Here is a 12587-nt window from a genome sequence, read left to right as displayed (position 1 = left end):
GATGTAACTGCATTGTAATGGCCCAGTGTTAAGTCCTGTTCTGATAGGACAGTCTTTGAAGGGGCTCTGACAATGTCTGAATGTAGTAGACACAGCAACCTTGTAATAGACCAGTTTTTATAGGAGTGGATCTCTGAGCACTTCATGGCTGCAAGTTTATCTTTGTTCTTTGTTTAATGCAGGTGAGCATTCCTACACTGCTGCTTCAAGGGACGGTAGAAAATGTGATTGTCTGTAGTCAAATGTGGTATTAACCTTTATTTGGTAATGCAGTGCTAAGAATGGTTAAGAGCTGGATTGAAAAACACTATTTCCTCTCCTTTTCCATCCAAATACTGCAGTGCCTTCTCACTGCTGTAGCAGTAATCTTGGTGGTGCCTTTTCTTTAGGAGTAGCCCACCGAAGCCAGAGCAGCGAAGGAGTGAGTTCCCTCAGCAGTTCTCCATCAAACAGCCTTGAAACCCAATCTCAGTCCCTCTCTCGGTCTCAGAGCATGGACATTGATAGTGTCTCCTGTGAGAAAAGGTAAAAAATGCAGCTTGTAACAGCTGGCAGATATGGCACAATGCTGGTGTTCAAAGCTCTTAGAGGACAAGGCTCTGCCCTCCCCCCCTCCCAGCTGTGTTAATGCAGTAGGGTTAATGCTTAAAAATCATATATGGTTTAGACCACTGTAATGCTTTTTCTAGCCTGGTTTTAATGGGGATTCCTGACCTAAAGTGGTAAAAGACAAAACATTATCTTAGACATTAATAGATAAGCATGTCTGGTGGGGATAATTCATTCAGCTACTCTATTTAAAAGAAGAAGGTTGTGGGATGTGATAGCTGTGTAGTTTGTATTGCCTGCTGAAGAAATTTAGAGCTCTAATGTAATATGAGAAACATTTATCAACCAATGATTTTAATTGCTGTTTGTGCAGTGCTTTCTCTGCTGCATCTGCTTAAGGGGACATTTTTTCAGTCAGCATCTTACTGAGGACTGTCTGCAGCTTTCTACAGTTAATGGGCTTTTTCTCTTATTTCCCCTTGCAGTATGTCCCAGGTAGATGTGGATTCAGGAATTGAGAACATGGAGGTGGATGAGAACGATCGCAGAGAGAAGCGGAGTCTGACGGACAAGGTGAGCCCTGGCATTTTCTGCCCTTCAGTAATAAGGTCAGTTGGTAAAGCCTGGCCTGCATGGGGACACTCCTCCACTCAGGGCTGGGGGCAGCAGGGAAAGGAGATCAAATCTTATGAGTTAAGCTGAAGCCTCTTAAGGAAGATCTGTACCTAATTGTGCATTGACTAATACCAGTGCAAATCAGGTGCTGATTGTTTTGTTCCCCCCAGGAACCTCTGTCAGGGTCAGAAGTGTCAGAGGAACAAGCTCTACAGCTGGTCTGTAAGATCTTCAGAGTCTCTTGGAAGGACAGAGACAGAGATGTTATTTTCCTGAATTCACTCTCTGCCCAGTTCAAGCAGAACCCAAAGGAAGGTGGGTTCCTGAGCAGGAGGCACTGGCTGCTTCAGTTTATTTTTTCAGAAATGTTTTAGTGAATTAAAGGATTGTTCTTGCACCATAGTAGACATCTAACAGTTAATTTGATAAGCCAAAATTTCCTGATTATTTTATGTAATAGACTATATATTCTATGTAAGCTGTAAGATACACCAAAACAATTGTTATTTTGTGTGTGGGGGCTATGTGCATGTTTTGTTTTCCTTTCTTTGACACAACCTGCCCAGCTCAACAGCGGGGTGGGAAAATATGAGTGGAACACACAAGACAAGTTTAATAAATGACTATAGGAGCATTAGGTCATCTATGATCTTCTGTGTTTTCCATAAAGGCTGTACATTTTGTGCAGCTGTAATTCCAGAACTTATATAGACAGTGATAATTACAGATGTGTCAGTGCGTTGTTTTTGCCAAAAGCAGTGCTCAATTCACAGGAGTCTGTTTCTGTCCTTTTTTTCTCTGCTAATATTTCCACCTGACTCCTGTGTAGATGAAGACTGAGGTGAGGATATTGATTCTTTTCTTCTGAACAGTGTTTTCAGATTTTAAGGACTTGATCGGGCAAATTTTGATGGAAGTGCTGATGATGTCCACCCAGGCAAGGGATGAGAACCCCTTTGCCAGCCTGACAGCCACCTCCCAGCCCATTGCTGCAGCCGCCCGCTCTCCTGACAGAAGCCTGATGTTAAATATGGGCTCCAACCCTGGAAGCAGCCCCATGTTCTGTAATGTGGGCTCCTTTGGTTCCAGCTCGTTGTCCAGGTGACTTCTGATTGTAACTGAATGCTGATTTCACTTGAATACTGATTGGTAGACTAGAAGAGAGAAAAGGGCATAGAAGTGTCCCAAGAACAATAAATAGAATGGATTTTTAAAACTTTTCAGTCTTTTTCATGTGAGTGTCCCTCCATTTCACCCTTTTTGATTACACTGCCATGGCTAGGAATGTATTTAATAGATTCAAGCCATGTAACTGTTTTCTGCTGAGAAATGTCCCTAACTTGCATCACGAAGGCCGTGATTTTTAAAAGTGTGTAGATTGTGACATAGTTTTATTGAACAACAGTAGAAAAGAATAATGTGTGTGAGCTGCAAAAATATTGCTGAAGAGTCATCAGAAGGGCAAGAACTTCTCTTGCTCATTTGATCTTTCTCACCCTTTTTCTGCATATCCTAAATTGTTGCTCTTTTTTTTTCTTTTTCCCCCTGTTAACTGGTTTAGTCTCTATGGGACTAGTCCAGCTCCTCCTACCAATTTCACAAGCTATGTACCAATGACTGGTTCATCTCTTACCCCACCAGCCAGTTCAGTTGCCACCCCAGCAGTGGCTCCCATTTCTGTCAGCTCTCAGCTGGCAGCAGCCAGCCCCTCGTGGACACAGCCTTGCTCCCCGCGGTACCACCCCTACACCGTGGCCCATTCCGGAGGCTCCGCTGCCGCCCCGCGCTCCCTGAGCGTTTCCATCCCATCTAGCTCTCCAAGTCCTCCAGCCGTGGCTGCTGGCCCTCCAGCCATGCCAGTCATCACATCCAGACACAGGCCCACAGCCATGGGCCCACCTTTGTTTACTGCTTCGCCCGGTGCCTTGCGCAGGCGTCCTTCCTTACAGAGCAGGATTCCTCCTAGGTATTGCACAAGAGCAGAGTGTGTTTGCTGTGTGCTCTGCAGGGTGTGGCATCAGCCTGCAGGATGGAAGAACTCATGTTTGTGCTGAGCTCACCCTACTCACCCCGAGTTGATTTCTGTGTCTGGGTTTGTGCTAATACCTTGACTTGCTAACCAGGTGTCTTTGACCTGCCTGTGTGCATTTGAGGTGTGATGTAATTACTTTAAAGGTAGCAGTATGGTTTTAATTTCTTCCTCGTGGTAGATCCATTTCAGTTAAACTTTAATCTTTCTTATAGTTCAGTTGCTGCTGTTGGATGGTAAACCACATAAAAGTCCTGCTCCAAAATCAGTTTTCGCAGTAGGGCCTTAGTTAATTTGTTGAATGCTGCTGCTTGCTGGACTGGGTTGGATTTGATTCCCTGGTACATAGATTTAAATTACAGATCAGCATGTTTCAGAATGCCAGGCTAAGTACCACTGCTATTCCTCTCTTGGCTGTTTCTGGAATCCCTTGTTCCTGCAGGAGGGAGAAACAAAGACACACGGTTTTGAGACCACAGCTTTAAAGTCATTAGCTTAGAAATATAATATTTATTATTCAGTCACGTCTAAACATTCCACTTTAGACATCATTTTTATTTGGTCTCAAAAGTTCTTTTTCAATTTTCAGGTTGTAAATGTGTGGTATTTATGATACCAGAATAACTTGTAGTAGTGTAACAAAGCATGTTAGTATGGTCCTGGTTTTACTAACATGGAGTTACCTGTTGTCTGCACGTTTAGAGAAGGTGATTTTTGACAGACCTAAAAAGAAAAGCTGCCATTTACTTCTTCTTCTGGCTTAAAAAATCTGATGGCCTTTTCCATTTTTGTTGTGGTAGTTTACACGACAACCCTTTCTCCCTCCTCCTCCTTGCTGTTTCTGATGTGTCTGAGGACAGTAGTGATGAAGAAAATGAAGACGATGATTTTTCTTGTGTCCAGTTTGGGTCCAGGTATTGAAGAAAGAGAATGTAACCTGCATGTTTGGTTGTTTAGGAACTAACAGCCTGTGTAGTGTCAAGTGATATTCAGAGTGATTTGGGGAACAACTGAAGCCGAGGCTGTGACTTGGCTGGCTTGTTAATGAGTGCAGTCAGTCAGCTCTCCTTTGGAGACATGACCAAGGGAAATGCTCATCACACAGTCTTCTAGGCCTAATGAATGTGGTTCTGAGGTGTTTGAGTGGAGCTTCTCTTGGGCTGCATGAGTAGAAGGAACAGTATTCGCCCGTGGCTGTAATTTTAAAGCCCTGGTACACCATGTGCATGTTTTCCTATGAAAAAACTGGAAGATGAGGGCAAGGGTTAATATGCACCTTCCAAGTGCACCTGAATATGCACCATCTCCTCTTTTCTGCTTCAGTCTGATTTCAAGAGAATGAACTTGATAGCACAGCTGTAGGAGGGCTTTGTGTATGTGGAATTTGGGATTATTTTCCCCACTGTTTTGTTTAGTTTTTATCCTGTTGTTGCCTCAATCCAAATGTTGGATTGAGTTGTCAAGCTTTGGGTAGGATTTCTGCTGTGCTTCTGAGGTTTAGTGTGTTTATTGTGTCCTGGCATTTTGCAGACAGCAGTAAGTTGTTAGAACATAAACACAGGGGCTGTACAACTATGCAACAACTGGCACGCTGAAAACACCAAGGCATTCAATGTGTGTGCAGGGTGCATGAGCTTGGTGTTAGAACAGTTGGAGTTATTGCTGCAGTGAAATCTTTAGCAGAATGACTGTAGATCTAGTAGGTTTTCATATAAATTTATGTTCTTAAAAGAGTATTTTTTAAGCTGGATGTGAGAATTCAAGAGGTTTAAAGAAGACCATTAAAAAAACCCCATGTGCATGGTTTTGTGGTTACTGAGCACTGTTTCAATAGAGCTGTGTTTTACATGGGTTAGTTTTAATTGAATAACTGAAAACATCTCTCTGCAAACAGACATTGCTGCTATTAGAATGTTGTGTTTCTTAAGCATCTGGTGGCTCAGCATGTGAACAGTAATAACCTTTCCTGGATTTATTGGTTGGACTGTAAAATTTGCACAATAGATTTGTATGGCTCAATTATAGAAATTTTACAGTTTAAAGGAAATTCCAGTTCTGACAGTTGGTAGTTTAAAATACATTTTTAAAAGCATTTAAGGAAACCAGTACTCTTATTTTCCAGTTTAAGATCTGGGGCTTATAAATTGGTCTTCATTCAAATCTATCCTGACTGTACACAGACTTTTCTTTGAGAATTGCAGCAGACCATCCAAGTAATTGCTGGTTTTTAGATTTCATTTACATGAAGTGAATATATCATGTCTCTAGTCTCTTCTGTAAAATGAGGATGTTATTTTTAATTAGCTTTGTCACGCTGTTATGTAGAGAAGAATTTTGTTGAGATAACAAGTCTGAGATTGAGAGTCGTGGGTCTGTTCTCACTTTTGTATTCAATTTCTCTCATCTCAAGGATGGTTTTGGTTTTGTGGGTTTAGTTTTTGTGTTTACAATTCAGTGTTTTCTTTTCCCCACTGAGGCTGTGCTACTCAATGCAATGATGCATTTTACTGAACTGCAGTGAACGGAGTTGAAATGAAATGATCTTGAGTGAGGGAGTGTCAAAGGCAGCAGCAGCTTGGATGTATTGGCCAGGTCTCTTCTCAGCAGTGGGAGGCTCCTGCCTCCTGTGGTTTGGTGGTGTGAACAGGATTTTGACATTTCTGCCTTTCTGAGCAGTGGCATTGAAGGGCTGTGGTGTCCTGAGTGGCAGGTGCCACTCAGAGGCTGTTTGTTTTCTTTGCTGCATTGTGAGACCAGGATTTACTGATTCCCATCAGAGTTATGCACTTTGTGGCTGCCTTTCAGGCACTTATTTAATAAGGCATTTACAGCTCTGAACTTCCAGGCCTAGACAAGCTGTTACATGGAGAGCTCTCCACAGATCACAGGAATGACCTGAATTACCACAGAAATTACCCAAACCTCTGAGCCCCGTGTGTGGTGCCATGGAGTGTTCAGAGCACTGGCAGAGGAGTGTTCATGAATTGTTTGACTGTGCACAAGTGAAGAACTCTACTGAATGCTTTGTTTCTGCTTTTTGTGTGTTTTAAAGTGTGGGAGGCTCTGGCAGCTCGAGTGTTTCCGATTCCTGCAGCGACCACTTCACCATTGAAAATTGTAAGGAGACAGAGATGCTGAACTACCTCATTGAGTGTTTTGACAGGGTTGGAATAGAGGAGAGAAAAGCACCAAAGGTATGTTTCAGATGAGTGAGGTTGTGTCAGTGCTATCACAAACACTCCTCTGACTCTTTAGTGGAGAAAGTTGGTGGGAATAATATTCTTGATGGCTTTGTTGTAGAAATAGATTTATTGAATTTATTGGGGCCCTTTGACTCTTGTTAATTCATCAAATTTGAGTGATGCATATATTTTATATCTCTTAAATAAGCACTCTTAGGAATCGTCCTTCCCCTTTTGATCTACTACATTTTATCCATGTTTATTTCATGTAAAATGTTTTTGTGACACTGGCTCCCTGTCAGTGTTCTGTATTCTACTCCAAGCTTTTGCTTCTGGGGAAAAAACAACCAACCAACATTTTTTATATATAATCTGGAAGGTTTTAACTGGAGTAGTTTTAATCTTAGTGTGCATATTACATTTATACTGCACAAATAAATTTATGCTCTTTCCTGTGTGTTCTGTATTTAATTTCTGATTTGTATTAAAATAAAGTTATTTTTATCAGATGTGTAGCCAGCCAACAGTTAGCCAGTTACTGAGCAACATCAGATCCCAATGCATTTCACACGCTGCTTTGGTGCTACAGGGATCCTTAACTCAACCAAGGTAAACCCAGCTGATGTTAATCATGAGTTACTGTCCCAGGGTCCTTTTCTCCTTCTGAGGATTGGATAAGAAAACTAAGATCAGTTGTTGCAGCAGGAGAATGATGTGCCAGAGGAATAGTTTGTTGCTTTACAAGTGATGAGTTGGTGGGGAGCAGCTTGAGTGCTTTCTAACTGCATTTGGGTGAAATCAGCCAGGGTGATGGGAGCAGTTCAAATGGGGGATCAGGAACTGAGAAGAAAAGAGACCCTTCTTTCAGAATGCTTGGAAGCAGTTAAAAGCGGTGTTGAAAGTAATGACTGCATTAAATCAGAAAATACTGAGGTTAGGTTTTATTTTAATCTGGAAAAACCCATGTAAAAAAAATCTTGTTCCTTCACCAATTGAGCTTAACAAAGAGGTTTTTTTATTAGAAGGGGTAGAAGGAGCAACCAATTACTACAGAGAAGCTGTTGTTTTCTTCCAGCCTCGTTAACTAAAGTGTGATGTTGGCAGCAGCATCTGTTAGAGAATAACCTTTCCCCAAGTAACTTGAGCAGACAAGATTAGGTACTTCTGAAAGGAATAGGTGGATCCAGACACTGTTGATGTGCTTGCAGACACATCCTTGCATGTGACTGCTCTGACGTTTTTGCAAATACTACTGCAGATAATCAGTAGATTTTATTTTTTTTAATACAAATTAAGGTCATTGCAGCAGCAGTCTCTGCTGGTACCATATATGCTGTGTAGGAATCTCCCATTTGGCTTCATTCAAGAATTGGTGAGAACAACTTACCAGGATGAAGAGGTGTTCAAACAGGTAAGGCATCGGTCAGAAATAGCTCTAGCACATGGTTTTATCATTTGCAGTACCCAAGAGAGTGGATTTCCAGACATCTACTCAGTGTCTTGTAGTCTCTACCCATTACCTCTAGGACTAGTAGCTTGTTAAAGCAATTGGAGTTTGGTTTTGTTCTTTTTTTAACTCATTTAGCATTTTGTGAAAAAGGCTGACTTTCAGTATTTGCTGGTTCTAAGTATTAAAAGTGTATTTGCTAATAAGCAGCAACACTAACAGGAATGGGCTACTTGGAATGTGCAGGCATATTGTAGGAGATTTGATTTTGGTTTTCATTCTTTTGTGTGAAATTCCTGGAAATGTAGGTGTTAAGACAGCAATCTTCAGTAATCTTACTCAGACTTATGGTGTTTTCCATCTTGCAATCTTTACCCTTCTTTGCATCTTTAATAATTTGTGTGTAAGGTGCCAAGAGCACTTTACAAATCCTAGTCCAGTAATTCTTCATATTTACAGAGAAAATGACTGAGAAACATGAGAGGGTCTGTTCTGTGTGTCAGAGTAGCTCACTGAGATGAAAAATAATTAAGATACAAAATTAGCAAACTTCTAGCCTGTATAGTGTAAAGCAGATCTGTAGGGTTGTAGTTGTCTCTAATTAGCACTCCCCTAGTATGGTTTGATTTGGCTCTAAAGGGGCCTCTGAAATGGCGTTTGACCCTTCTGGTTTTGCAAAGAATGACATTAGATAATTTCTACGTGTAGTGCAAGTAACTGTTAATAATTTATGTTTCTGTCTGGACTCCTGTTAGTACAGGTTCATGTAGAGAACAAAAAGCAGATGTAAAAGTGTTAGAGGTCCTGTCCTGGAGAAGAGAAGCATTCCTGGGGTTGAAGCACATGTTTTAATAACATTTTTTTGTCTCTTCACAGGAACAACACAATATACTTTAAATTCAGTGGGACTCCTGTTGTTGTTGTTGCAAAATGACTATGGGTTTATTTTGTGAGGGTGTAGTTGTCAGAACAGTGTGATTGGGACTTACTAAATGGGTATAATTACTTCCGATTAATAAGTTCCTGTCAAGTCACTTCCTCTTTCCTAACAACCCTTGACTGCTGCTTATTATCTTTACCCACTTACACATCATGCAAAATTAGAGCTGTATTATTGCCCCAAGTGTACAGACAAATAAATTGTTCCCCATTTGGGCAATAGGTTGTGGGACACCTGGACAGAACCCGTGCCCTCATTTGTGTCTAAACACACAGGGAACTTGCTTGCAGAGATTATGCAGGGAACTCAATGGAGCAACTCCCCATTGCTTAGACTACAGCAAACAAGTTGGGGTTTAGCTTTGAATACTCTCTGAAGCCTTTGGGCTTAACTGATGCAAATCAAAACAAAACAAACTTAGTTTTTGTTTTGTGTAAGTTGCACTATTTGAAGAATAAACAGGCATTTCATGCTTTGTGTGGCAGTAGAGTAATCTGATTTTTTCCTGTTCTTGAGTAAAGTAATTTACTTGTGTTTTTACAGATCTTTATTCCCATCTTACAAGGCCTGGCTGTGGCTTCCAAAGAGTGCTCCCTCGATAGTGACAATTTCAAATATCCCCTTATGGTAAGGACTGGCCATTTCTAGAAGCAGTTTCTTTATGTTCACTGATAACATGCAGATTCTAAGCAAGGTAACACTTCAACATTTTGGGGTTTCTTTTTGGTTAGTGGATTGCTATTAAACTCTGTCAGAAGATTAATGGGGCATGAGATGTGTAAAGAACATGAAAGATCCAGTAGAGTGTGAGGCCAGTAATGTCTTAAGCTTAATGAAGACTGCTTGTATAGTGGACTCTCAAATGTTTGTGTGTATTTGTATAAAATTATCAAACATATGGATGTCATCATGCACAGTACTGTGGAGGGTTATAAAATCCCAATAAACTTCTCTCAATTTAAGTCTGGGGAATAACACCCAATATCCATACCACTCTATGTTTAGACTCAACTTTTATATGTGAGCAAATTCAAATAGGTTGCATTAAACCCCAAATTATTTGAATTGGAATCTATCTACTGAGAAAAATATCTTAATATTCCCTGGCTGAAAAGCTGAGGGGGTTATTTTAAGTCTTTTTAGAATTCCTACTTTAGTCCTAGGTCTGCTTCCCTCCTACTGTTTTTATTGACAAAACAAACCAGTCTTTTGCAAAGTGTGTTTGGCCACCAAGGAGCAAGTTTGATTCTTGGTAAATTGAGCATTGTCATCTCAACACCTTTGGATCCTTTTAGGATCTTCAGTGTATGACACCAAAAAAGGCTGTTAAATCTCAGGTTTAATTTGTACTTATGGTAATCAGCTGGACTAGGGTGCTGCAAATCAAACTGATTGAGTAACTCTGTTACTTGGCAAAAAACATTAATTTTTCTGGTTTTGTGCTTTCCTGCTTTTTTTGTTTGTTGGCTGGAAAGAAGGACTACTTGAAAATGAGTCTGTGTTTTCCTTATCTCTAGTTGGCACAGTGTGCAACAAAAGGATGTAATAGTAGTCACTCACTGTAGTGCAATTGAGGACTGAGAACATGTCACCCAGGACAAGTGGGACAGGCAGCAGGATCTTTGTGCTTCCAGAAATCTCTGTTGTGACTGCTTGCTTCTTTCTGTGCTGCAGTTGAAAGTGAGCTGGAGATCTTGGATAGGATTCTTTGTTCCTGGGTTCTGTGTTCATTTGACGTTTTTCCACTCTGATTCAGAAGACAAAGGCCTTGGTGTATGGATTAAACAATTGCTCTATTTATTATTGTTACTGGTTTTAATGGGGCAGGTCAGGAGTCCAGCACAGGCATTGTCATGTTCTGAGCAAACAACAATTTGCACAGCTAATCTTGGAAATAAGTGCAATAATTTGTTATCCTGTGAGACATGTTGGCTCTTTTGAGACAACTTGGAGCAGATGTAAAAGCTAAAATGGGAGCAGGGTGTGCTTTAGTTCTCTTTGGACATCTTCACTGTGATTGTGAAGGTTTTCCACTGATCAAGTGAGAGAGCTTCAGCTCTTTCATCACTCTGTCATAGTAAGCTTGTTTATTGCAGACAGGTTACTTAAGAATTACTCAAAAAAGTAATTTTTACTGGGATTTCTTTATAGGCACTATGTGAACTCTGTGAAATCAAGTTTGGGAAAACGCACCCCATGTGCAGTTTGGTGAGTGTCTCCAGTTTGAGTTTTTTCTAGTTAAAAGAACCATTTCACTTGTTTTGGTGGTGTTGTACAGTCCCTGTTGATAATGCTCTCCAGAACTCTGAGCAAGAGCTACTGGAGCCTCTCATGCAAAACAATGGTTTAAATTAAGCTGGTAGAGGGAGTCCTTTACCCTGGGAATTTATTAAAACTGGGACAAACACGAGTTGCTTGGATTGCTGGAATACTGAGGAGATGGTTCCATTTTGCCATCAGCATGACTGAGTGTTGGAGGTTGGAGGGTGTGTGGCAGACACTGGAAGGTGACAAAGCAGGATGGCTGACATGGCAGCTTTGAAGAACTTGCTGTTTCTCCTATTTTTAGGTTGTCTCTTTGCCCTTGTGGTTGCCTAAATCTTTAAGCCCAGGTGCAGGAAGAGAACTGCAAAGACTTTCCTACCTTGGAGCCTTCTTCAGTCTGTCTGTCTTTGCTGAGGATGATGTAAGTGTCACAGAAGGATGTTGGCATGGTGGGGTTCTTTTGTTGTGAGGGGTTTTTTACTTACCCAGAACATTTCAATACCTTTGCCAATATTCATCTCACTTTCAGAACAAAGTGGTTGAAAAGTACTTCTCAGGGCCTGCCATTACTCTTGAGAACACCCGTGTTGTTAGCCAGTCCTTGCAACATTACCTGGAATTAGCAAGGGTAAGTATTCTTATTCCTTTAAAAAAAGCATAATATGTGGGTTTTTTTGGTCTTGACATAGATGAAGAATGAAATCTAAAAAAATTAGCTTCTGTCTTAAACCACAAACCTTTCAGGACATGGCTGAAATGAATCGGGGAAAAATTAGAGTGCTAGGAATATTTCTCTAAGGCTGTATGCCAATTCAGAAAATATCAGCTCAGTTAGTCACGAGTTACAGATCATGTTAAAGGTTGAGTAAGTACACACTGTGTTAGTAGTGTGTTGCACTACTCTTGTATTTCCATCTTTGGTTTAACTAATGTCATGACTAACATATGCATATAAAGGTGGTGATAAGACTGTAAGAGAAGTTTTACTGAATTCTGTATAACATAAAAATACAGACAAACAGCAGGCAGGACGGTGATGCTGAGAGGTGTTTGTTTGCAATTGCAGCAAGAGCTGTTCAAGATCCTGCACAGTGTCCTGCTCAACGGGGACACCCGGGAGGCAGCTCTCAGCTACATGGCAGCTGTGGTCAATGCCAACATGAAAAAGGCCCAAATGCAGGTAAATAAAGGGAAATGCTCTTCTTGTGATTCATCCAGCCACAAATAGCACTAGATGGCTCATGCAGTAGTGGTCTGGAATGGAGGACAAAAGAATTTTGAGTGCCTGCTACCACAGGCAAGAAGCCCTGTCTTCTTTGTTTCAGTACATTTTCTATTTCTGAAATGAATCTGTTTTACCTATTCTAACAGTTTATTTCCTCTCTTAGAACTGAGATGTCACTTCATTAACAGGGCTTCTGTAGTACATGTTCAAAGCTTTGTACTTGCCCTGCCCCATTTCTGAGGGCATCGTTCCAATTCACTGTGTTTACCACTCTGCTTTCCCAGCTGGTCAAGTGCTGGGCTTTGTGTGGTGTCTGTAAAAGGAGCAGCACAGAC

General features: G+C 41.0%; 1 protein-coding gene across 2 annotated transcripts in view; it reads left to right on the top strand.

Moving 5' to 3' along the window:
- Window positions 1-12587, top strand: part of UBE4B (ubiquitination factor E4B) — a 33815-nt gene that overhangs the window by 9091 nt on the left and 12137 nt on the right. Inside the window, exons 3-16 of one of the 2 annotated variants that reach the window (XM_066563889.1) lie at window positions 390-525; window positions 1035-1122; window positions 1335-1479; window positions 2037-2265; window positions 2726-3130; window positions 3994-4107; window positions 6246-6387; window positions 6884-6984; window positions 7672-7786; window positions 9306-9389; window positions 10914-10970; window positions 11332-11448; window positions 11557-11655; window positions 12094-12207. In XM_066563889.1, coding sequence (XP_066419986.1) covers window positions 390-525; window positions 1035-1122; window positions 1335-1479; window positions 2037-2265; window positions 2726-3130; window positions 3994-4107; window positions 6246-6387; window positions 6884-6984; window positions 7672-7786; window positions 9306-9389; window positions 10914-10970; window positions 11332-11448; window positions 11557-11655; window positions 12094-12207 — 1946 coding nt within the window. The remainder of the gene's footprint in view (window positions 1-389; window positions 526-1034; window positions 1123-1334; window positions 1480-2036; window positions 2266-2725; window positions 3131-3993; window positions 4108-6245; window positions 6388-6883; window positions 6985-7671; window positions 7787-9305; window positions 9390-10913; window positions 10971-11331; window positions 11449-11556; window positions 11656-12093; window positions 12208-12587) is intronic. The other variant, XM_066563888.1, reaches the window with a different exon arrangement.

This window comes from Molothrus aeneus, chromosome 21 (assembly GCF_037042795.1).
Source record: "Molothrus aeneus isolate 106 chromosome 21, BPBGC_Maene_1.0, whole genome shotgun sequence".
Taxonomy (NCBI): Eukaryota; Metazoa; Chordata; class Aves; order Passeriformes; family Icteridae; genus Molothrus; species Molothrus aeneus.
This window is presented reverse-complemented; position numbering and strand designations above follow the sequence as displayed.